At 36.5% G+C, this 23,847-nt stretch overlaps 3 protein-coding genes across 6 annotated transcripts; all 3 read right to left on the bottom strand.

The window, feature by feature from the left end:
- Window positions 1–765: 765 nt before the first annotated feature.
- Window positions 766–4,994, bottom strand: LOC113297562 (serine--tRNA ligase, chloroplastic/mitochondrial-like). 2 transcript variants are annotated; one of them, XM_026546069.1, is made up of 9 exons: window positions 4,436–4,994; window positions 3,671–3,764; window positions 3,452–3,600; window positions 3,268–3,360; window positions 2,197–2,376; window positions 1,793–1,959; window positions 1,555–1,689; window positions 1,370–1,463; window positions 766–1,278 (listed from the first exon to the last, which is right to left on the bottom strand). In XM_026546069.1, exons 1-9 carry the CDS (start codon window positions 4,805–4,807, stop codon window positions 1,000–1,002), a joined length of 1,563 nt encoding a protein of 520 aa, XP_026401854.1. In that variant the 5' UTR covers window positions 4,808–4,994; the 3' UTR covers window positions 766–999. The 2 variants fall into 2 exon arrangements, with proteins under 2 accessions (XP_026401854.1, XP_026401855.1); XM_026546070.1 differs by having other exon boundaries at window positions 3,671–3,771; window positions 4,436–4,572.
- A 314-nt stretch (window positions 4,995–5,308) lies between these two features.
- Window positions 5,309–7,745, bottom strand: LOC113297563. The gene is made up of 4 exons (XM_026546071.1): window positions 7,447–7,745; window positions 7,251–7,356; window positions 6,983–7,041; window positions 5,309–5,622 (listed from the first exon to the last, which is right to left on the bottom strand). Exons 1-4 carry the CDS (start codon window positions 7,614–7,616, stop codon window positions 5,571–5,573), a joined length of 387 nt encoding a protein of 128 aa, XP_026401856.1. The 5' UTR covers window positions 7,617–7,745; the 3' UTR covers window positions 5,309–5,570.
- An 8,221-nt stretch (window positions 7,746–15,966) lies between these two features.
- LOC113297561 (mediator of RNA polymerase II transcription subunit 34) lies at window positions 15,967–22,233 on the bottom strand. Of its 3 annotated transcripts, XM_026546066.1 has the most exons (19): window positions 22,071–22,233; window positions 21,743–21,963; window positions 21,520–21,666; window positions 21,221–21,436; window positions 21,015–21,119; window positions 20,813–20,917; window positions 20,605–20,727; window positions 19,820–19,908; window positions 19,388–19,424; window positions 18,833–18,866; window positions 18,562–18,614; window positions 18,407–18,484; window positions 18,252–18,317; window positions 18,015–18,081; window positions 17,857–17,910; window positions 17,592–17,699; window positions 17,274–17,338; window positions 16,710–17,009; window positions 15,967–16,418 (listed from the first exon to the last, which is right to left on the bottom strand). In XM_026546066.1, the coding sequence occupies exons 1-19, from the start codon at window positions 22,129–22,131 to the stop codon at window positions 16,227–16,229; spliced, it is 2,121 nt and encodes a 706-aa protein (XP_026401851.1). In that variant the 5' UTR covers window positions 22,132–22,233; the 3' UTR covers window positions 15,967–16,226. The 3 variants fall into 3 exon arrangements, with proteins under 3 accessions (XP_026401851.1, XP_026401852.1, XP_026401853.1); XM_026546067.1 differs by lacking the exon at window positions 22,071–22,233 and having other exon boundaries at window positions 21,520–21,653; window positions 21,743–21,853; XM_026546068.1 differs by lacking the exons at window positions 15,967–16,418; window positions 16,710–17,009 and adding an exon at window positions 17,037–17,183.
- Between the last annotated feature and the right edge of the window lie 1,614 nt (window positions 22,234–23,847).

Here is a 23,847-nt window from a genome sequence, read left to right as displayed (position 1 = left end):
TTCTTATTTGCTTGAGTAAAGATCAAATCAAGTGAGCGAGATATTAACTTCTCAATATACTTTTCTCTAGATTGAGTCTGACTGTCTGGTTGATTCTCTAAAAAGTATATTGGAGTTAGTCCATACAGATTGTTAATCGAAATATTGGGTGTGGTTGTTAAACCCCCGCTTTTTCACTTCTTTTTAAAATCCTGGAGTTGCAGGATTTGAGGTTGTTGTCAGAGATGAAGACTGTCAGGTTGTCCGCACCCTAGCTTGAATTTATTTGGCTGAGGTTTATGGAGTTACATGTGCTATTGAGCTTGCAATTGAATAGGGAAAGCAGAATATCATCATTGTTTCTGATTGATTCAAAAACAGTAGTTACTGAATTTACTCAAAATCAAGTGCCATGGTTCATCAAGGGGAGATGGAGAAAGACGGCTAGAAATCTCTCTCAAATAAAGTTTTGTCACTGCTACAGGAAAATCAATTTTTCTGCTGGCAACATTGCAAAAAATGGAACTTCTTTAGCTACAGGAGATAGGCTAATTCATATCGGAAGATCTCAGTTCTTAGCTGGAATTGTAGCTAGAATTGAAATGTCAAATATTGACTATTATAGGTTTTGTTGAGAACAAAAGCTGTGAGTTTAAATAGGTTGGGCTTAGTTTTCGTTATTCTGTATTTGGTTTAATTTTCCTTTTCAAATTGATGTAAGAATTTTTTTTCAAATTAATAAAAATTCATGTGATTCAGAAATAAAAATTAAAAAAAAAATACAGATCTGGAAATTTCCTCTATGCTTTTCCTAGATTTTTCATTTTCCATTAATGAAAGTATAATTTATCATTTTTTGAGCAAAAAGAAGAAAAAGTAAAATAAATAAAGAAAAGGTAAATGATCGAACTCAAAGCCTCAGCTCAAAAAAAGTGAGACTAGAAAGAATTTCACTCCCGACTTTTGGAGGATGCCAGAATTGTACCCTGAATAAGATTTCAACTAATAAAACAATCAACCTCACTGTCCTTTCCGTCTGATTTGGTCGAGCCCACCCATGAAGGGTCTTAGTGGTTCAGGAATCACTACAGAGCCATCTTCTTGCTGGAAATTTTCTAATAAACATACTATCATCCTTGGAACTGCACATGCTGTAGCATTAAGTGTGTGTACAAATTGGGTTGTGCCTACATTAGCCTTACCCTTCTTAGAGTTTGATGAGGTTTGTTCTGTTGAAGGTCGAAATCGGATACCCAAACGCCGGCTTTGATAGTCTGTACAGTTGGACGCACTCGAAATCTGGTTCAATCGAGTTGTATTAGGAACCTTACAGAAGTCCAGGACACTAGAAATTCGAACCTAACCAATGGGATATTTTATGTACACATACCTCGCCATAGCGTCCTAGACCTGGCATCCACGCCTCAACATCAAATTTGCGATAGGCAGGTGCGCCCAAGTCCCCTGTTGCCATATCCAAGGTCCTACAAGCAAATAAATGAAACAAAAGATAACATTATGAAATCATAATATACCAAGAAAATTCATAAAAAGGGATGCATGAAATGGTTGTACTTGAAATGAAGCCCAAGTGACGAGAAAAGGTCCTCCTCAATTTCAATAAGCTCTTGGTGAAAGGAATCACTGTCCTCTGGTCGGCACAAGATGAACATCTCTACCTTGCTGAATTGATGCACCCGATAAAGACCCCTGCAAAGACATATTGCCACCCCGTTTTATGCAATACCAAAAATCTTCCAAATAAGAAGAAACTGTATCAGCTTGAGCAGGAAACCACAACCGAGTACATTACCTCGTGGCAGAACCAGCAGCACCAGCCTCAGTGCGGAAGCAATGTGAGTAGGCAATATATTTTAAGGGTAACTGAGAATCCGCAAGAATGGAATCCATATGAATACCTCCAACTGGAATCTCTGCAGTTCCGATAAGGCATTGATCACTGTCCTCAATGGAATAAACCTGTCATGATAGAAAACATTCAGGTGTAATTAGCAATGACAGATCATTATGTGAGCATATCTGGAAGTCGGTGGAGATGGTTAGAACACTGACTAAAAACAGCAGCAATGAAATAGAGCAATTTGGAAATAAACTTAGCCTTAAAGAATGAGAGGGGGATGAAATTTTTTAACAATTAAACAACTGTTGCCAATTTAAGATCTTTCTAACAATGCATGTGAAAACACAACTATGAACCTGCGTATTTGATCCACGAGGTTGGAAGCCACATTTTTCGACAAGAGACGAGCGTACAATCTCTGGGGTAGTTAGAGGTGTAAAACCCCTTTTCATGGTTTCAGCAATCGCCCAGTTTGTCAGGCCCATCTCCAGCATTACTGCTTCATTCTTTAGATAGTAAAATTTTGACCCGCTGACCTGCACATAGGATATGCACTTCAATGTTACTCCCTCCGTTCTTTTTTAATAGGCCAGTTTTTATAAATAAAAGTTTCAAAAAAATAGGCCAGTTTCCTAATTGGGAAAGTCAAATGTTATTTTAATTTTTTGGGACCACTTTTCTCTTAACTTCTTTTGATGACAAGTGTCATGTGGACCACTTCACTTTACTTCTTTTGCTAACAAGTGTCATGGGGACCATTTCACTTCACTTCTTTTATTGACAAGTGTCATGAGGACCACTTTCAATGATTAGTTCTCTTAATTTCCTTAAATTTCGCTAAAAAAAAAACTGGCCTATTAAAAAATAACGGAGGGAGTATAAAATTAAACAAATTAATTTGAAGTCACCATTCAAGGTTATCTTTAACCTTAGAATAAATTTTTGCATTATGACTTGAATCACAGGGGTACCAAAACAAGCACGAACAAATCTCATGTTAAAATAAGGAAGGTTAAGTGCAACATGATAGAATTTGATTTCACTAAGAGTGAATGTTGCATAACCCATTAGATATCCCCTATGTAACAATCACACGTGTACAGGAGTTGGTGTCCTTGACACACTGACCTACACACACACGGAAGTTGGGATTAGGTTGATGTTACATTCATTCTTTATAGGGAAACGAAACAGCTACATCCATGTTTATATTGCAGAAAAAAGCAGCTAATCTCGTCTTCTTCTCTTTCATTTCTTTCTTCTTCTACTTTTTCAAGCTTTATTATTAAAACTAAGCTGCAAGAATAGTAAAGTTAACAACTAGCAGAGCTGTTGCTGTGTCCAACACGTGACAGGAAATTTTGAAAAACAAAGTGTCATTGTTCCACAGGATATCCTTGACACCTTAGATGAGCAGAAAGGGGTACCTCAGAGGCTGCGTCAAAATCAAACAAATCTAGCTCTTTCCCAAGTTGTACATGATCTTTAACAGGAAAGTCAAACTGGCGTGGACTACCAACCTACAGATGAGAAAAGTGGAAAGACATAAGAACATTGTAACAACTGAAGGATATTAGTACATAGATACACAAAATACCAAAGCTCAGTTACCGTTTTTCTTAGTCTGGAACAATCTTCTCCTCCTATAGGAACATCTGGATGTGCCATATTTGGTATACATTGTGCTTCCTTCTGAAGCTTCTCTGTAAGTTTAAGAAGATCTTCTTCCGATGTCAAAAGTCCTTCCTTCAGAATTTTTCCTACGCAGGTATCATTTCTCAGTAAAACAATCGAGACCTGACTAAAAAATATATACCACCAAGCTCTTACCTTCTTGTATGAGTTCCTGGCGTTCTGACGGTTCTAATTTCCCTTTCATTTTATTAGCAACAACATTTCTTTCCCCTCGGAGCCGTTGAACTTCCTGTCATCTGTGCGCAAAAATTAGGTACAATAATTTCAACTCTACCAACAAATTCAGATCTTCTGTGGCAGGATGCAAAATATGATGGTGGCAGTTTTGTAGGATTTGGCATAAAGAGAGAGCAGAGAGGATGCACACACAGAACAAATTAGAGACTAAATTTCTGTAAACTCGATGCAATTTTCAGTAATGAAGAACTATGCCTTCTATAGGCTACAAAACTTAACAGAACTCCCTATTTAGACTCGACTAACAAGTGCAGGTTGCACGTCTAACTCCTAATTACTAGGACAACATTAACATTTACCGACATATTCCATAGTCCCGCTAACAGGTTAGTGACTGACTAGTTGCTACACAAATCATACTTATGACTAAGTCCTAAGACTTTGTCTTGCTGTGTAGTTTGAGTTTAATTCAAACTCCAACAAGTTTCACCACATACCACCGTCCACTTAAACAGCTGCATTGCATCAAAAATACGACTGAAGATGCCAATTAAAGATCATTCTACACATTACATTTACCTATCTATCTATAATTACATAAACCACACTGCCAATAGGTATAATATTCAATGATTTTAGAAGATTATCACTAGAGATAAGACTTTTCATGAAAATAAAGAACCCCAAATCTGTGCAAATGAAAAGAAAGGCAAAAACCCTAACCTTTTGAAGATTGAGTGATCTCTCGTACAAATCAAGAACAAGGTCCAAATCAGCAACCGAATTTCGACTCTTAATATTGGAAGCAACTGCATCTTTATTATCACGAATCCATTTGAAATCAATTGTAGCTTTCCATTGATAAGGTTTGGCAGTTTCTTTCTCGTCTAGAGTTTGACCGGCTGGAACTGAAACCGCTCTAGTAAGAAAAGGAGGGTATCTATGATTTTTGGTCAAGTGATGAAGAGAATGTAAAGTTAGGGTTTTGGGTGATGGAGATAGAAGAGGTAAAGTAGGTCTTAAAATTGAAGAACATGACGAAAATTTTAGGGTTCTAAGTGTTGCACCTCCTAAACAAGTATACGAGAAAGCCATGAATGCAACCTTCAAGATTTTGGAGCAGAGTATAGACTAGAGCGAAAGATTTAGCCGTAGGACTCTGTAAGGGTGGGACTGTGAGAGAGGCAGAAAACAAATTTTATTTTATCTCCTTACCTAGTCGAGATTTTCCTCCGAGCCAACACAGTATGATTCATGATGAGCCCAGCTCAGACTGAGCATGGCACCAGGAACCCTATTAGACCCATCTGTATCCAATCCACGATACCGAATAGTTAAGTCGGATTAGTTATAATCTGCATTATGGTTTTTTAAAGTTAATTATATGTTTGTACTGGCTTGAGGTTGATGCTACAATTCTGGGGTTGTTGAATCTGACATCAAAGTTTTCCTAGATTCTGCCGTTATGGTTTAGAACAGCTGTTGTACTCTAAAATTAAACATGAATAAACAAAACAAAATAGAACTAGGTTTATACCCCCACAAATCGATCTCCCGGAGGATGTTCCTATACTTGCTCTCCCTGATTTTACTTGGTGATACAATACTTCGAAATGGATTGCCTTTAGGAACAATTGATCAAGTGATTCATGACAGTTCATAAGAATCCTAAAGGATTCCTCCGTACACAAGAATCGAGAATGACATTTACAATACAAAACCATGAGTCTAGACCTCTCAACCTGTAAAAAGCATTTGAATGACGAAAGTATCATTACATTGTGACAAACTTACACACGTGCATAAAATTTTCAGCAGAAAGGTTGTGAAAGAGTAATTGTATGTAGCTTGGATATTCCTATACATCAAAGGAGCCTCTGATACCTTCAAGGCTTTCTCCCATTGATATCCTGCAAGGGTTCAGATCAAAATGAAATCAAAACTTTATGCCTAGTTCTCTAATAAATAAGTCTTTAATGGATCAAAAATAAAATATATTCAACCAAGATAGGACATAAACAAATCTTAGGAGAAGTCACGTAACAGTTTCACTACCAATGAGTATTGTCAGTAGGCAAGGAAGTACCCACCATTGTTACTGAAGACCGAATTACAGAGAGAGGGAAAAAAACAACATATGGATCCATGTGGGCAAGTGGCAACTATGGTTGGTACAAAATTACAGTGGGGATGAGAGCGCGACAGACGATATGACCTTTTTCTCAGCAAAACATAGTAATTCAATATGTCGCATCCAACTAAAAGAGATGAATAACTTAGAGAATCAATATCAAAAAGAAGTGCTCAATTGAGTCACCTCCATGAAAAACTATTGCTGGTGCCTCGAGCTTTAACTAGTATGGACGTATGGTACAGGCTCCTAGCAACACAGATATGATAATAGCATGCGAGTCTAAGCTAAAAGATAATAATCAGGTCAAGCAAAGGTGAGAGAAATGGTTATCTGTGTTAAAGTAGGTCAAGGGATACAATTAATGCATCGATATATCTAAGCCTCCAAAGTGATGAAAGCTACAGATACAGTTTAGTATCGATGTGTAGCATTAAGAACATAAACAGCTATTTGTTCCCATTTATAACCATCACTGGGTAAAAGAGGACAAAAGTACTTCAACTCTCAATCATCTTCTCATGTTACTGTTACTTTACTAAAGATACAACTTTGTAATTCTAAGATACTTCCCAATCATGAATTGACAGTTTACAATTCCATCATTGATAACGTGGTACATCAATAAAATTCAAGTATTTTAAACCATCACAGTGTGGTCTAGCTAGCGGTTGTATTTGGAGTAGCAAAGATTGTTCCCATTCAACACAAACTGCCACTTCAAATTTGGCAATACTAAACTCCCTTCAAAAAAATTGATGTCCCATACTTTACATCTTCATTTCAAGTTATCACTATTTGCTACTAAAGAGTATGATGTCACAAAGAACATATATGTTTTGTCTATCAGTTTGCATCTGTGAACTAATCTTTATATTGAACATGAAAATTTAGGTGTTTCATAGGATCTAAATTTGATTGATAAAAAGTTACTGGAGTAAGAGTTTAGTCAATTATCGAAACCAACAAGTACATAGACGTTCTATGAAGTTTCATATCCAATTGTGTCAATTCTTCACCACATAATAAAGATCTAAACAGAAAGCTAGTCCATTACCACGATTCTAGACTTGATTTCAGAAAGGAAAGAGAACATGAACAGAGCAAACAAAATTGGAAGTACCGTGCTAATAATATACCTGTGCATGCAAAACTTGTACTCTTGACTTCTAGCATAATCCTTCTCTCCTTCTTCCAGCTGAATACGGAAAAAAAAAAGAATGAATCAACTACGAAATTGTTAAATCCTTAGATTAGTATTACCCTAACTAAGACAAATAAAGAGCCAATCGTCCAAAAACAGATTCCTCATTTAAGATTTTAAGCAATCCACAGTGCAAAATATCACAAATTGATCAATAAATAAAAGTGTATAACAATCACAAATCAATTGAATTTCAAACTTACCGGATCGCTTTCGTAGACAAGCTCGTAACATTGAGGAGACAGACATTTCAATGCACAATTTTCTTTCTCTATCATTGATGACTTACACTTCCAACCCCACAATCCACTGCATAAATATAAATGAATTTATAAAACACTGCAAAAATAGAATTAAAAAGAAGGGGAAGATTGGGGATATTTTTATTAGTTAATATACCTTTCGATATCTGCATAACATATGTTCTTCTTCTCTTTGACCTCACTTTCAGTTATTGGACGAGGGGATTTCTTTGCTTGGGTGGATGTGAATGTCAAGAAACAGATCACTACGAAGAAAAATATGAAGAAGGGGTTTTCTAGGGATTTATGAGAACACTTCTTCGCCATGGAAATCACTTGCTGATTGAAGTGTAGTTCATGAAAATACCTAAAATGATGCCTCTCCAACTTGTAAATGGGCCCGGCGAGGATTTTGATATTTGATTTCTGCCCAAACCTGTGCGGCACAAAGTGATATCGGACAACATCAAACCCTTTAAACTCTTAAGTCATGCGAGGTTATGCGTCCCGCGGTGAGAATACCCATTTTTGGGTGAGCGTCCCCGTCCCCTTAAAATTGCTCTATTCCACTTTTCCTTAAATTATATGAACATAATAAGCTCTAAAAAACCAAGGTGACCATATTTACCACACAAAAACTTCACCCATATGTTGAGATTCATTAAATCTACATATTCCCTAAAATTGATACAAAAACTCCAAATATTTTTAAAACGGTAAATTACATCCATTCCATTTTATAGAAATAACGTGCTTACCCTCCCTCTTAATCTTTCTCCAGTCGTCGTCTTCTTCGTATTTAGATTGTCCGTCTCTCTGCATCTCTCTATCTCACTCACATCGCCATTACCAGCGTCATCTCTCTATCTCTAGTCATCTTCCTCTTCGTATTTAGATTGACCAAGACCATCTCATGATCGTCCATCAACACCGCCTCATTCTTTTCTCTCCCCTCATCACCACCAGCACTATCGAAAGCAGAAGCAACATCCGTAGGTCATGAGAGTTGTATTACCTTCTCTTCTTCACTCCAAATTAATTTCTAGAAGGTAAATTTTTTAATTTACATATGCAGAGATAGGATTTTGAATCAATTTCATTTTGTTATCGAGTTTTATTTGATTTATAATTCGTTTTGTATTTGTTTCTGTTTTATTCATTCCAAAATTAGGGCCTTGTTTTGGGTTTTTGGAAATTGTTAGGGAAAACTTGATTGTATAATTGGTCCTAAACCTATCCTTTTTTTTGTTGTCATTGTTGATTTTTTACGAGGTGGAACAAACAAGAGTTTTCTTTTTCTTTTCTATGGTTCCATAACATTTATAAGTTAGACATGGTTCTGTTGAAAGTAGTGGAGACTCTTTAGTTCAATGACATTGTACTTGAAAAAATTCTCAATATCATCTTTTTTGATCATGGATGAACCAGTGCTAACCAATCCTCAATATTGTTAGCGAAAAAATTCCTTCCTCGGATTTTAACTCTGTATGATTTTTACCAGTCCCTAGTGCCACATTCACTACCAAAATCAACCATTGGAACCGCTGCATACATTGCTTGAGAAGTATTACTCAAGAAAGAGTATGATGAAAAGGTAAAATCCTCCATCGCCAATTGCTAGTCTTATCGGACATAATCTTGTTGTAATCAGTATTACCAATTCGAAGCTACTACGCATACTGTCAAATTTTCAGTCTACGTATATGCTATAGTACCATGAAATTTATAAGCGAGACATAGTTCACACTGCACAACAGTTCAGGTAAATGTTCACACTGCACAACAGTTCAGGTAAATGTTCACATTGCACAAAGTAGATGTTTATGTTGTGCAAATTATATGTCTCTGTTATTGCTATTGTCAGTAAGTGATGATGGTGGTGAGTGGGTTGTTTCATTCCTTCTTATCTTAGCTTATTTAATTGCATTTTCAGCATTATACTGTACTTGATAACTTGGTCAATTTTATGTCTCAGTAGTTTTGAGTTTTCATTGTTGGCAGGTCAGAATTGCGGCTAGAGTTCGACGTACACAACAAGTACACATCTATTTAGTAGAGATGCTGAAAAGGTATTTGCATGAAACCAATGTTGTAGAGAAACTAATCAAGTTCCCACAGTTGAAAGGCCAGCTGCAGTGTTTCCAAAAATCCCTTGTTATTAATCCCGATACTCCAGTTGAAAAGCCAGCTGTAGTGTTTCCAAAAATCCCTTGTTATTAATCTCGATACCCCGCCACAACCAGGTTTTCCAAGTAAGAAGAAGAGAATTTTTAATACATGTTCACTTCCCAAGAAGAAGATGAGAACTTGTGGTAGCTTCCATGTTTAGACTACCAGGACATGCCATGCTCGACAGATGTGAAGCCATTTCGATTACAATTCTTCGAATTCCAGTTTCAATTTAGTTTAGACTACATACAATATGTATTTAATCTACTTTTCAGATTTCATTTTGATGTTTGTTTTGGAGTTATTTTTCATTTATTCACTTTTCTATTCTTTTTATAGTTAAACATGTTAATTGTTGCAGGTGTGTCATGTTTGTTTCATTTTTAGATTAAGTTTGGCAGAGCTTGCGGGCTTTTATAATCTGTTGGAACCAAAATAGGTTTCATCATATTTTTACTGGAACCCTTTTTGGTTTCATCATATTTTTGCTGAAACCCTTTTTGGTTTTATCATTTTTTACTGCTATTTTTCTTTTGCATCTAAACAACATAAAAGATAATGTTGTCTACTGTTTTCTAAAGTAAAATTACTAAGCAGTGTTTTTTTGGTGTCGCAGATATATGGTACACTATTTATGAATTTTAAAGATCTGCTTACATGCTTATCAAGTGTTACAACGTAGTGAATTAGTGAAAATTTGTCCCAGTTTTTAAAGTGACAATCAATATTCCCGACAAGAATAGAAATCATATTATTTAGAAAGTTGTAAGGCACTACAAACTGAAATCAATTAAATCTTTTTTTTACAGAAACTGTAATTTGTCACCATTACAATTAGTCAATAACCATTTTACAAGTAGTTTAAACTTCAAAAAAAAAACTGAAAAGAACGGTACTTTTTTTAGGCACGAATGCGAGTATTGTTCTCCTTTTTGTATCAAATCCTTTATTGCAGATGCTTCCGTGCACAAATGATGCAGCGAGCACCTATATGGCTTTGTTTCACTTTTTTTCCCTGTTGTGAAACCAAAAGTAAACAATAAGCACCAACAAAATGATGAAACCATAACTGAAAAATGATGAAACCATAACTAAAAATGGTGAAACCAAACCTGGTTACATCAAACAAACATCAAGTAAACACAACCAAAAAGAAACACACCCAACAGATATATGTAACCATAAGAGGAGATGGTGCAACCAAATATGATTTTATCAAAAAAATGAAGACAATATAACACGCCGACATAAAAAAAAATTACTCAAGTTCGACAAGGGAAAAATGATGAAACCAAAAATGGTTTCATCAAAACTACCAGAATTAATCAACACACCAACAGTTCTGGTGGAACCATAATCGCAAGGAAAAAATGGTAAAACCAAAAATGGTTTCATCAAAACTACCAGAAGTAATCAACACACCAACAGTTCTGGTGGAACCAAATTCGATAAGGGAAAAATATCGCATCCAAAAATTGTTTCATCAAAATGACCAGAATCAACCAACAACAACGAACTAGTTCTAGTGGAATTAAATCTAACAGTCGGGAAATGTAAGATTTGTTTATACCGACCATTAATGAACAGTAATCAAACAAAAATATGAACAGTAATAAATAATGAGCTTATTATTGATCAAACAACATGAGACAAAGGATTCGATTTACCTTTTGGAGGATTTTTAATCGTCTTCTTGAGCTGTTCATCTTTGTTTCTCTCTTGTTGTGCATTCTTCTTCACCATTTTAACCAGTTTTTGTGATTTTTGTTTTACTTTTTTGAATTTAGGGCATAACTTGTCTCTATCTATAATTTCTAGTTTCTAAAATCCATATTTGGAGAAAAAAGAGGTCCCAGTAGAAGAAAATAGAATCAAAAGGGAGATGAATTTCGTAGATCTAATTTTTTTTTCCCCGAGAGATTAAGAAAAAGAATTATACGAAGATACGGTGGGGGAGATTTGCCGTTTGTTTCTGGGCTGAATAGATGGAGGGATATTGTAGACAGTTCTGGAATTTTGGGGTTTTTATTCCTCTTTTGTTTTGGTGGAGTTATCTTATACGGATGTTGACAGTCTTGGGGCTGTAACGCGCGCGTTATTATATGAATGTAATAGTAAATACCGGTTTTTAACGAAAAACGAAATGGAAAACGAAAAACAGTCTTCCCGTAAACATAAAAGAAAAAAAGAAAAAAACTTTTATTCGAGTTTTCTTTGCCGTCTCTTCACGAACTCACCGCTCGATTTTCTTCTGTGATTAAGTGCTACTTTCTTTGATTCTTCCGCGAGATGGAGACGTAGAGGAGATAGTTTTTGGGGTTTCTCTTTTAATCTTATTTTGTTGTTTTTCTTTTAAATCTTCTTTTGTTGTTGATTGAGGTTTTGAGACTGGTTTTTTCTTTCTTTTATGATTTGAAGAAGGGGTTTTGTGTTTGTGTTGTTGGAATTCGTCGATTGAAGGAAAGCTTGGATTTTTGATACAGTGGATTGCAAACAAATTCAATTTTGTGTTTGTTTCTCTGAAGCAATAAACCCTAACCCATATTTGAAGAAGGGGTTTTGTGTTTGTGTTGTAGGAATTTGTCGATTGAAGGAAAGCTTGGGTTTTTAATACAGTAGATTGCAAACAGATTCAATTTTGTGTTTGTTTCTCTGAAGAAATACACCCTAACCCTTTTTTTTTTTTAATTTTGCAGGTACGATTTTTGTCCAAGATAAGTTACTTGGGATTTAACCATCTAATAATTATCCTTTACTTCTAATACTACTATAATGCATACTTAACAACAACAGTTTTATAGTTAAATTAATTAGACATGTGAAATCTAAATTGGATACTATGTATATAAGTGAATGGTTATACCTAGGGCTGCACATACTCCGGTACGGACCGGTTCTCTTATGGAACCGGTCTCTGTAATTGGTGTTGACCGGTTCTTCATTTTGAGAACCGGTCCCTGTACTTGTACCTGGATTTGTACCGGTACTCCGGTACTGGTCCGGTACAAGTCCGGTACCGGGTTTTTACCCACTACAGTTATGTAACAATCTTCATCCAAATATATTGATACTCAAAAGATGTCCCAGACTCCAAATCGATCACAGGCAGTATAATCATTCATCAATTTACGTGTATTCAATAAAATCAAAAGATAAAAAAAAGTATGAGACTATTCTAATTAACTCAAAGAGATAACAAAATCAAGACAACCATTATCTACTACCCTAGATGAACAGCAGTAGCAGTAACAAACATAAATTGAACAACAATAGCAGCAGCAACAGACCATTCATCACCAGCAACATCTCAGACTCATCTTCTTCATGGCAGACAACTAAACTCCCATCTGATTTGAGTTCAATCGATCTAAACTTAAATCTAAGATCAACCCATATCGTCCAAACTTAAATCTAAGATCAATCTAAACTCGAATCGAGTTTAACCCATACACTATTCAATCTATCTGAACTTCATCGGCTTCAAATTAACAGAAAATCCATCTCCTAACACCTCAAGCATCAGCAGTCAGCAGTATCTTCATAATCTTATCAAACCGCATATCGTTTAAATCTTCACAACCCAAAATTGCTTCAATCTCCTTATCTTCTTCTCTATTAAACAACATCAACTCGAGTATCTCACAACACCAATTTATTACTCAATTTCAATTACTTCTCATACAAAATCAACATCTCAATCAGACACTCAAATATAGATATCCTAGAAATAGAATCACAAATCTTAACATGCAGTTAGAGAGTGTGAAGAAGAAGTAGTAAACATAGATCTAAAATCAAACCCAACTCAGAGATGGTGATTGAGACCGAGATTCGGCTGCTCTGGAAAGAAATAAAAAGAAGAAACGAATAAATGAAGAATGATTCTCACATACTTACGTCTCTCAAAACCTAAGACGGACGACTATGATTAAATCTTAACTAAAAGATCAACGGCTAATATCAACTGGTACATATGGTCCGGTTCAAGTCCGGTCCTCCCCAAGAACCGGTGTCTGTACCTGCCTAGATCGGTTCTCAACTTTCAGTATCGGTGTCTGTACCGGCTAGACTGGTTCCGGTCCGGTTCCGGTTCGGTATTTCCGGTTCCACTCCGGTCCAGGTCTTCCCAACCGGTTCTTGTGCAGCCCTAGTTATACCAGATTTTTTTTTAAAGGTAACAACGATGTGAATCATTGTGATGCGTTGTTAGATAGTAATTACTTGCTATCTTAGCTCAACTGGTAGAGCACATGACTTTCAGCCATATATAGGTGTGGATTCGAATCCCACGGATGGCATTTTAGTTTAGTCTTTGTGCAAGGGCTGCTGCAGATACTAAGGCAAACTCTGTATACATTTAAACTTATGTTTCGGTGAATGTTATATACTATAAGAGTTTGCATGCTCGGGAAAATCTGTGCGCATTAATCTAAACTTAAGATTTGGGTGCTTATTCCTATGCTGCTGTAGGTGTTCGTGGATAAAAACAATGACGACATGCTTACCTTAGCTAGAATATTTCAGCAAGGTGGCTCACGATGATTTGGAAAAATCAGTATTTTGTTCAACTATTTACAGTTTATGTATGGTTATTTGTAGTTTATGTTGATTAGTAGCGCTTGGATGGACATCATCAGTTGTGTGATTACTTAATTAGGCCTAAAACCTTACTTCCATATGCTAAATGTCAAGTTTTGGCTTTCAGTAGGGGTGGTATATATATAGGTGTGGTATGTACTGATAGACCTCTCCATTAGCAGTTGTTGGAATATTTTCAACGCCGCTAACCAAAGGGGGGTCCTGGGGGGCATCGCCCCCTAGGCTGTGGTCGACTTGACAGGTCAGGTCGTGGGGGTCCAGGGGAGACCGCCCCTGGTGGGGGTTTCAAGGGGGCAACGCCCCCGGAAGAATTTTTTGAACTGACGGTTTTATTTGGCCGATAAAAGCCTGTTCGAAAATTTCGAATCCAAAAGACACCATTGATGTCTGTTGATGAAGGAACCTGACGTTTCGTGAATAGAAACCTGTTGGCGAATAAAAACCTATTCCCAACAGGTGCAAAACCCTTTATAAATAGCTTCTCCCAGTTTCGTTTAACATATAAGAAAAATCAATCTGTTTTCTCTGTTTCAAAAAGCATCATCAGAAATCAGAAATCTCTTTGTGTGTTCTTGATTGAATCAAGGGGTACAAACCTTGAATTCAGTTTTCGTTGCAGGGCTTTCATTGTATCCTGAAGGCAATATTTCGCATACCTGTTGTAATCGCCAATTGTTATTGGGAGGGTAGAAATATTTGTCTAAAAGAAATTTATACAAGCCTTGAAAGTTTTGGAGTGCAACACTTTCTTCTCTGATTCATTCATCCTTTGTAAAACCCAATTTTTTCCAACAGCAGTCTCTTACGGGGATATAAGACGGGTCTTTAAATTTGGATTATGGAAGCCTGTGAATATTTTGTTAGCAGGGAAAATTTTGATGGAAAATTCGTTTAAATACCAGTCAATGACTCAATATATGTTTACTACGGTCTTTCCATGTTCTATGGGAAACAGCATTTTCCCATAGAATTACACAAAAAAAATTTCAAACCTCAAATTAATAAATCACATTTTGTAAAGAATTACACGAATCTTTAAAGCATTTTCTCAAATTAGTTGTTGTTACAACTACTACGCCGCTACTTTGAACGGAACTACTTAGTAAGATGCACCCAAAAGATCCAGCTGATAGTTTACAATGGATTCAATTGCGGCTTTTCTTTTCATAAATAAAATATGCATCGGGACGGGGTAAGGCGGAGCCAAGCCACACCGAATCAAAAATCCTAAGCGACGGGGCGAGGTGGAGCTGAGCCATACCAAATCAAAAAAACTAAGTTACGGGGAGAGGTGGAATCGAGCCACCCCAAATTAAAAATGCACGATGGGGTTGGGCGAAACCCCACGACACCAAGTCAAAAATGCACGACGGGGCGAGGCGAAGCCACGTCACACCAAATCAAGAAATATGGTTAGAGTGATATTCATATGTTCTTCTCAAATCAGGGCGAGGCGAAGCCGAGCCACATCAAATCAAATCGGGGCGAGGCGAAGCCGAGCTTTACCAAATCAAAAATATGATTAAAAGAAAAAGATGCCCGATACATAGCAGACATGGACCAAATGATGGTGGATGGTTTAGGGGTCTGCCCGGTGCCTAGCACGGGCACAAAATCTAGTACGGCAGGATAATTATCTTTGAAGTTGGTCATTTTCTATCCTGGGTTAATTCTATTTGTGTCTCTCACACTCGATCCAACTCCAAGAATACTAACAGTAACTTTTCTATTCCTATCTCTGTTACGAAAGATTGATTTCCGGAAAGATTATTTAAATACTCTTCATTTTTTTCCCGTTTTTATAACAATTCCTTTGAGAGGTATAAATTAACCTCCTAGTTTGAGGCTTAGGCATACTTATCCAACTATTTTACTTAATGGTTCGAAGACAAAGAGATAAACTGGAGAATGAGAAAGAAAATTCAAAATCTAAAATTAATTTGAAATCATGAAAACTTATAAGAAAAGAGAAGAATTTATTAAAGTGAACCACTACAAAAATGCCAATATACACGAGGCGCGGTACTGAGCTAAATGTAAGAGTCTCGCTGTTTTCGGATATAAAGAGAACTTTATCCCCCATCTTCACTGCTCTCAATGGAAACAGGACACCTGTTCTCAAATGAAAACAGGAGACTGTTGCCTCTTCACCTTTTGGTAAACAGAACTTTATCCCTCATCCTCGCTACTCTCGATGAGAACAGGAGCATTTTGCCTCTTGAATCTCTTGCTAGGTCTCTTTTCAGATTGAACAACTTCATTTGGCAGATCACCATCAGACTGCCCCACATAGTTCTGAATTTGTTCAAGAATTCTACTACCATACTTGTCCGTCTTCAACTTCCCAATTATACTTTCCAACTGTAACAAACAACATACTCAGCTAAGCATGCGTAACAAAGGAAGTAGAAGTAACCCTTCTCATACCATATTTGAAAACATTCATTTCTAAGGTGAGAAGTAATGGCTCTACAGCCTTCCTATAACAAGAGCGGAATGAATTTCTAAGGTGAGTGCACCGTAAAAACGCGTACACAGAAACAAAGCCACTCATCATAAATTGCATCGCGTACCTAAGAAAGAACGCTATAACGGATAACCCGTGATACACTGACTTGTTTACTGTATGATAGTTAAGGTACAGTGCAATACCTGCGCATTCGAAGTAGGTTTTTGGGAGCTTAACATGCTGATTTGTTGAGTCGACAAGACAGAGTGTGGGAATATTCCCCCATGAACGGAAGAGAGTTCTCTACGTAGTTCATCAAGCTTTACTTCCAAGCCTGATAAAGACACAGTGCGTTTAGTAGCTTTTTTGTTACCAGTGTTTCCCTTTATTCCGCTGCAAATTTCTAGTTTAACTGTCTTTCTCCCCGTATGTACTTGTTTCCACAGCGGTCCTATTGTTACATAAGCATTTGTTGTGTATGCTGTGTGCTGAAACTCTTCTTTCTACATAGAAACGGAAAAAGGAGAACCTCAAACATAATGTAGGAGTGTGAAACTGAAGCTTGACTGACAAAGAGTACCAGGTCAAAGCTATATCTTTGCGGCCAGTTCTACAAAATATTGAGGGAGTCTGAGAGACTTGCTGTACCATCTAAGTTTTCTCAACAGCTCCTTGTTCTATGTCAAAGTAAATTCCCACCTTATTGTTAATCTGAAACATTACATGCTATTGTTGACAAAAAAAACATATCCAGGATCGAAACTCACCAAAACACGATCCACGAGTAGCTGAATGATAAGCTGCTCCGATTCCCCTCTCTTTAACTCAGAAGCTGCGCAAGAACACCCAACTTGAATGGTTATACTTTACGATTCCCGAATATCAACTCTAAGAGGTAAGAAAGAGAGAGCTCAAGTGCTACATGTAAATTTAAAGTCAGAGTTCAAGCATCATTATAAAAAAGAAGATATATGTAGTGGGTGCAATACTATTGAATATTTTAAAGCTCACATACCAACACCTAGACTACCAAGTATAAATCCATAGCAATTGGAAAAAGAGAGTAAACAGAAAAACATAGGTACCTAGCTCCTTATGCTTGACCTTCACCTTGTCCATTAGTTGCAACATAGTTGCTCTCTGTTCACTCTCTTGCACTTCCTGCAGTATAGAGATCATAACTTTCGCATGACCTGTAAAAGCAATGTTGAAATGGTAGTTAGCGCTTAAAAGATTCCAACAAGCCAGAAATGAAATATGTGATAATGCATTCCCTAAAATGCATTCCATAAATGTAGGCAAAAGGATAAACAAATAAATAGTTATAGAAGGAAGTCAGAGAAATCATACGTGTGACATCCACTTCCTTAAGATCCCTTCCATACGCACAATTGTCGCACATTCCTGAAAAAGAAGGAAACACCTTTAGCTTCACATGGTTGAACAGCCTCTAGCAGCACCACGGGAGCTAAATGAACTTGAAAAGGAAAAATTTTAACACCCCGTACCATTGCAATCTTGTATAGGCTCAGCAAAGTGCCTGAAAAAAGAGCTTCGACGGCACTCTCGTTTGGACTGTCATGGAGAGAAGAGACTTTAAATCTTTATAATGATGTAGCTATGTAATATGTACAATGGTGTGATGCATAGGGTTGATTAGATGATGTAAGTTGACCCACAAAAACAAACATACAGGTAACGCCATCGACAATTTGGACACGAGTAATCAATAATCATAAACTTACCTGACAATATCTGACTATATCATACAGGTTCTGCAAACCAGAATTCTCGTAGAAGACCATCGAACTCTGGCTAGATAAAAACCAAGTTTCAAAAAGGATCGAAAGAAAGGACACTCACAGTAACACTTATAAAGCATAATGGAGAGCAACATTACCTGCCGAGGAACATCTCCGGGCCTAAAATAGAGCAAACATTCAGAAGGAAGCCCGTCCCGCCCAGCTCGGCCACTTTCCTGCGGTCAGATTTAGTTAATGATAGCAAAAAGACTTCATATAAGGTAAGCACCCTAAGTACGCACCCGAAGAATACCTGGTAATATGTCTCCATTGATTTACTCAGGCTATGATGGATGACGAACCTGACTACAAGAAAATAATGAGAGTTTCGACTGTGAGGGCACTTTCCAGATGCTCTCACATCTTAACTTATAAACATACACCAGCTTGTGTAGCATATACCGGTGTATGTATACACAAGCTGTCATCACCTTCACATGGTGCAAAAAAAAGGGCCAAGAGAAAGAAATACAAATAGATAAGTAGCTTAAGGTTCTTAATCATATATAGTAGATAGAACTTACCATCTGGTTTGTTAATTCCCATGCCAAAAGCTACCTACAACATACCAAGAGAAGTTAGAGAGTCATGAGCTAAGTTTCATTCTCAAAGGGTTTTAAATAACTATTGGCCTCCACAATTTCGCATAATAAATATGTGAACGATTGTTCTCTAGATCATCGGGTATGTTCCCAATACAGAATCCAATATGCATATTGCCCTGTGCTGTGATTAATTTTTCAACATTTTGTATTTTTACACAAAATCTATCCTGATCTCTTAACATATAAGGCAGATTCCCTAAAGATCATCTATCTGCATCTCCACCTATGTCGCTCATCAGTGATTTTTTTTTCTTTTTGCGTGTCACTAACATTTATTTGTCAGTAATAGTTTTTGAGTGTTCTTGAAGGGCTTCACTAACAGCTGCATCACGCAACGCAGGAAGATAGTTTGTAGAGTGATGAAGTAGGAATGTGGATTTAAAAATGCAAATAAGTTGAGAGAAAAAAATAAAAATAATTACGCATCAGCGCGTATGTAATGAACTAATAAGGAAAAAACAGACAAATCCATACCGTTCCCACAATGACCTGCAGCTTGTTATTACTCCACCTAAACCATAAAATAACAAATCAAGAGTTATCAAGAGAATAATAAATAAAAAATGATATATTGTCGAGGCATGATACATTATCTATCATCACTTATCTATGAGCATCAAAATTTTTACAAGAACGAAACAGTGCTGGTAATATGTTGATCATGAAGTTGATGGTCTAAACTGCCCACTAGTGGATCCCTTGCTCCAGTGAGCCAATTTAACTAACAGCTCAAACTGAAATACAGGACCATAATTCTTAGCATTTAGAGACTCTGACATGCGTGTTCAAATAACCTGGAAGCAAATCGGACTATATACACAAAACAAAAATAAGAATGACACCTAGAGGTTTAACTGATTCAATTAGAGTACTTATAGTTTGGAAATAGATCGGGGAATAAAATACCGCATATGAACTTTTTCACGAGCATTTACATCCATGTCTGCATGATAATAATCAGCGGAAATTCCTCGTTGACGTAATTCATGTGCAACCTACTTTCATCTGAAGTGTCAGAATGACCGAGAATACAAATCAAATAATACAGTTGATAGATATTGTTACTTCTCAGACAATTAAAATTTATTTCAATTGATGAGAAAATAAGTTAATGGCAGATGCAAATTTTGTGTAATAAGTTAAATAAAGTACCAAAACACGCTTGAGTTCACTGTGTGTTGGTTAGTGTATATTGTGATTCAACATATGAACTTATACCTAATACAAAAGTAGTGTCGGTGAGAAGATTTGTAGTCTAGGCACACATTATTTGGACTTAATTGATACAAGTTACAGAAACATAGGTGATAATTAGGAAGGCCATGGTCCAGTACAAATTGTAATCTCTAAACGCATTATATTCCCATTTCTCTACCATCATTTCATGTTAATGGGGGGAAATGGAAATTTCATTGAGGTTTCCACAACAATCACATGCTCATACAAACTGTGGATGTCATTTTCTTTCCCTGGAGAGAAACACTTCAACTTCCAGTAGTTGCACTTGAATGCACTTAACGTAGTAAGGAAACCTATGACTCACAAAACCCTCATGCACTGCTTAATGTTCAACCATGGTCAACCCTGAAATTCATCCTCTTGAGCATAGCAAGATTGATACAAAAAGATGTCAACACCAGGAAACCAAGGAAAATAACATGATAGATAAAACTTTACAAAATTGGACATACCTGCTCACATTCCTTTCTCGAGAAGCAATAAACAATCCCAGATTCATTATTTGGATAGGAACCTTGTATAAAATCTGCAATTTCATCAATGACCACCTTCCCTACAGAAGATTTTTCTCGTACCTGCAAAGTGATTGTGTTTATACTCTCCAAGAAGGTGACTCAAATACTTTCCAGAATTAGATAACACAAAACAAATGGGTAATACCATATAAAATAGATTAGGTCTGTTTACTGTGCTGACAAACTTTACACACTTCGCGATATGTAGCATCTCTACCAGATCTGTTTGGACTTTTTTGATAGCAGTTGCCTGAGAAATGGATTGGTCAACAAAAGAATTTAGCAATGAATCCCTGACAAACAAATAAAGATCATTTGGAATCTGTCATGACAAAGTGAATACTTACAGTAAGAGCAATTATTGGAACATTTGGAAACTGAGTCTTCAAAATTCCAAGGTTCTTGTAATCAGGACGAAAGTCATGGCCCCACTGACTACAGCAATGGGCCTCCTGCTCGGCAAAATATCAATACCTTAGTAACGTTGCGACTAGTTATATATAATGACAATGTACACAAACATCACAAAAACGTGTAAGACTAATTTACTCACATCAATAGAAATAAGAGAAAGACGACCAGCATTATAGCACTTTTCAAGCTTTGACATGAATCTCTTGCTCTTTGATACCTTTTCCGGCGTAACATATAAGATCTTAAGCGCTCCTTCACCTTTCTCAAGAGCCTTATAAACAAATTTCTCATTATCCTTACTAGTTGTCGATGTCAACATGTAAGCAGGAATTCCTAAAGCTGTCAAACCCATCACCTAAACCAATAGCTGTAGTTAAATAAAGACAAAGAATAACAAAGAGGTGTTTTGATTAAAAGCGTAAATGAAAATATTATTACCTGATCCTGTATAAGAGAAAGCAAAGGACTGACAACAAGAGCCACACCATCATGGAGAAGAGCAGGAAGTTGGTAACATAGACTCTTGCCACCACCTGCAGCCATTATCACCAGGACATCCCTCCCACTCATTACTGCATTTATTATCTATCCACAGCCACAGTTAATTGCATATGTGGTACTATTATACAAATATTAATGTGGAAAATGTTTCTGGACAAACCTCTCTCTGATTTGCGCGATACGTGGGTATCCCAAAGGTATTGAATCTAACCTCATCAGCTCTAGAATCCCATTCGAACTGCCCAGACCAATTCTCTACAGGAAGTGGAACGCCAACACCTGAAGGACTTCCAAATGTTTTACATTCATCTAATAGCGATTTCAATTCAGATTGCCGCTCGTACAATTTCTCTTGCCGATCAAGCAATATCTTTATCTGGTCTGAGCATTTGTCATAACAATTTTCATCATTTCTACTTTCATATAACTTAAATTAATCAAGAAATGCAAGAGATAAGAATGATTTTTCTTAATTTTTATAACCATACCTTGAACTTCTTCTAATTCCACTTCTATAGTCATTAACTCCTCCACTACATTATCTTCCATTCTCTCGGCTTGTTAGGGTTTCACCAAAACCCTAGATATTAAGACAATAATATTGACTCGGACCTTATAGTTCCAAACCAGAGAGCTAGAGAAAGAGAGAAACTCAAGATGAGACTTCAAAGAACCTGGCTTGATTGGGGTATACCCAAATTAATTGGGGTATACCTAATGAGACAAAGCCAGGTCATTTTGAAGTAAAACAGGTCACCCCTTAGTCTTGTATTTTCTAAATGGTTAATTAATTGAGTTTAGATGAATTAATTAAGTAGATTAAAACTTATGAATTTAAGTTATCAAATTTTGTTTTTGATTGAACTCATGTGAGAAGATTTTTGATGAACAAAATTGTTTTGAGAATTTTTTTTGCAACGGAAATGAAAACATACTACCCAAACACTTCTAAAAAGGGGATTGCAAAGCTGTTATGTGAAATCATACACAAAATTAAAGAAGAAATCAACACTTTCAGTTCTGAAACTATGAAAAGTCGGCAGGATCAACGAATGAAGAACATGCCGACTATATCTGGCCGGCAAGGTCTACGGATGAATAACATGCTGACTATATCCGGCCGGCAAGGTCTACGGATGAGTAACATACCGACTTTATTATTTTTGACACACAGGAGACTGTTGTAAATGTTTCACTAATCGGCATCTTATTGATTTTTTACCTTGCCGGCTACCTTATAGTCGGCAAGGTTGACAAACAATACCTTGCCGACTATAAGATTTTTGACATACAGAGAAAGGTGTTACAAATGTATAATTAGTCGGCAAGGTTTTAATTTCATAACCTTGCCGACTAAGCTATAGTCGGCAAGGTTCGAATTTTCAAGATCCTTATACCGTGTCGACTCTGTAAATATTACTTTCATAAACAAAACTCTTTGAAAAGTCGTCATTCTATTCATCTTATAACCTTGCCGACTAAAAATAAATATGAAAAGTTGGCATGCTATTCATCCTATAAGCTTGCCGAATAAAAATAAATATGAAAAGTCGGCATGCTCGACAAACAAATACCATGTCGGCTGTGTAACTACAATTCAACAATTTCAAATTTTTTGATCTAATTTGTCATTCAAATAACAAAACAAAGTACGAAGATGAGTTTGAAAAGATTAATCGACAATAAAAAAAATCATAATCGACGATATTTTTTCATTTGAAAACGATGAAATATTAGGAGAAAGGAATTGATCATTAGATTGATGATGAAGGAGAAGGAAAGAAATTAATAAGGTTTTGATCTAAAGCCCCAAAGGGATAGTTTTGGTTATTATTAGGAGAAGGGTAATTAGGTAATTTTAGACATATTAGACACCCCTTAACCCTCTATTATAGTTGGGAACAAAATGGGTATACTCCAATTAATCTGGGTATACTCCAATTTGGCCAGGTAAAAGAACCCTGAACTTTTAAAGTTTAAAAGAATCTGGTCGAATCCGGTCTAAGTCGTATGTCAGGGCTTACTTTGAGGACCACTGCCATGGTGGGAAGTCGACCAAGAACCCTTAAGTGCACTTTTGTCCTGCATACTATACAAAGATTTATTTATTTTTGTAAATAAGAAATTGCATTAAAGGACTAAGGCTCAGAACGAGTCGCGGTTACAGAGAGAATAGAGCCATCTGATCTAGGATTGTGAGAGTTACCAATATTAGATTTATCTACTATGAAGTGTTTCATACTACAGACTGGTGGAGAAGTTCCC

Source organism: Papaver somniferum, chromosome 7, assembly GCF_003573695.1.
Source record: "Papaver somniferum cultivar HN1 chromosome 7, ASM357369v1, whole genome shotgun sequence".
Classification (NCBI taxonomy): Eukaryota; Viridiplantae; Streptophyta; class Magnoliopsida; order Ranunculales; family Papaveraceae; genus Papaver; species Papaver somniferum.
Note: the sequence above shows the minus strand (reverse complement) of the source record. Positions and strands in the feature narration are given on the sequence as shown.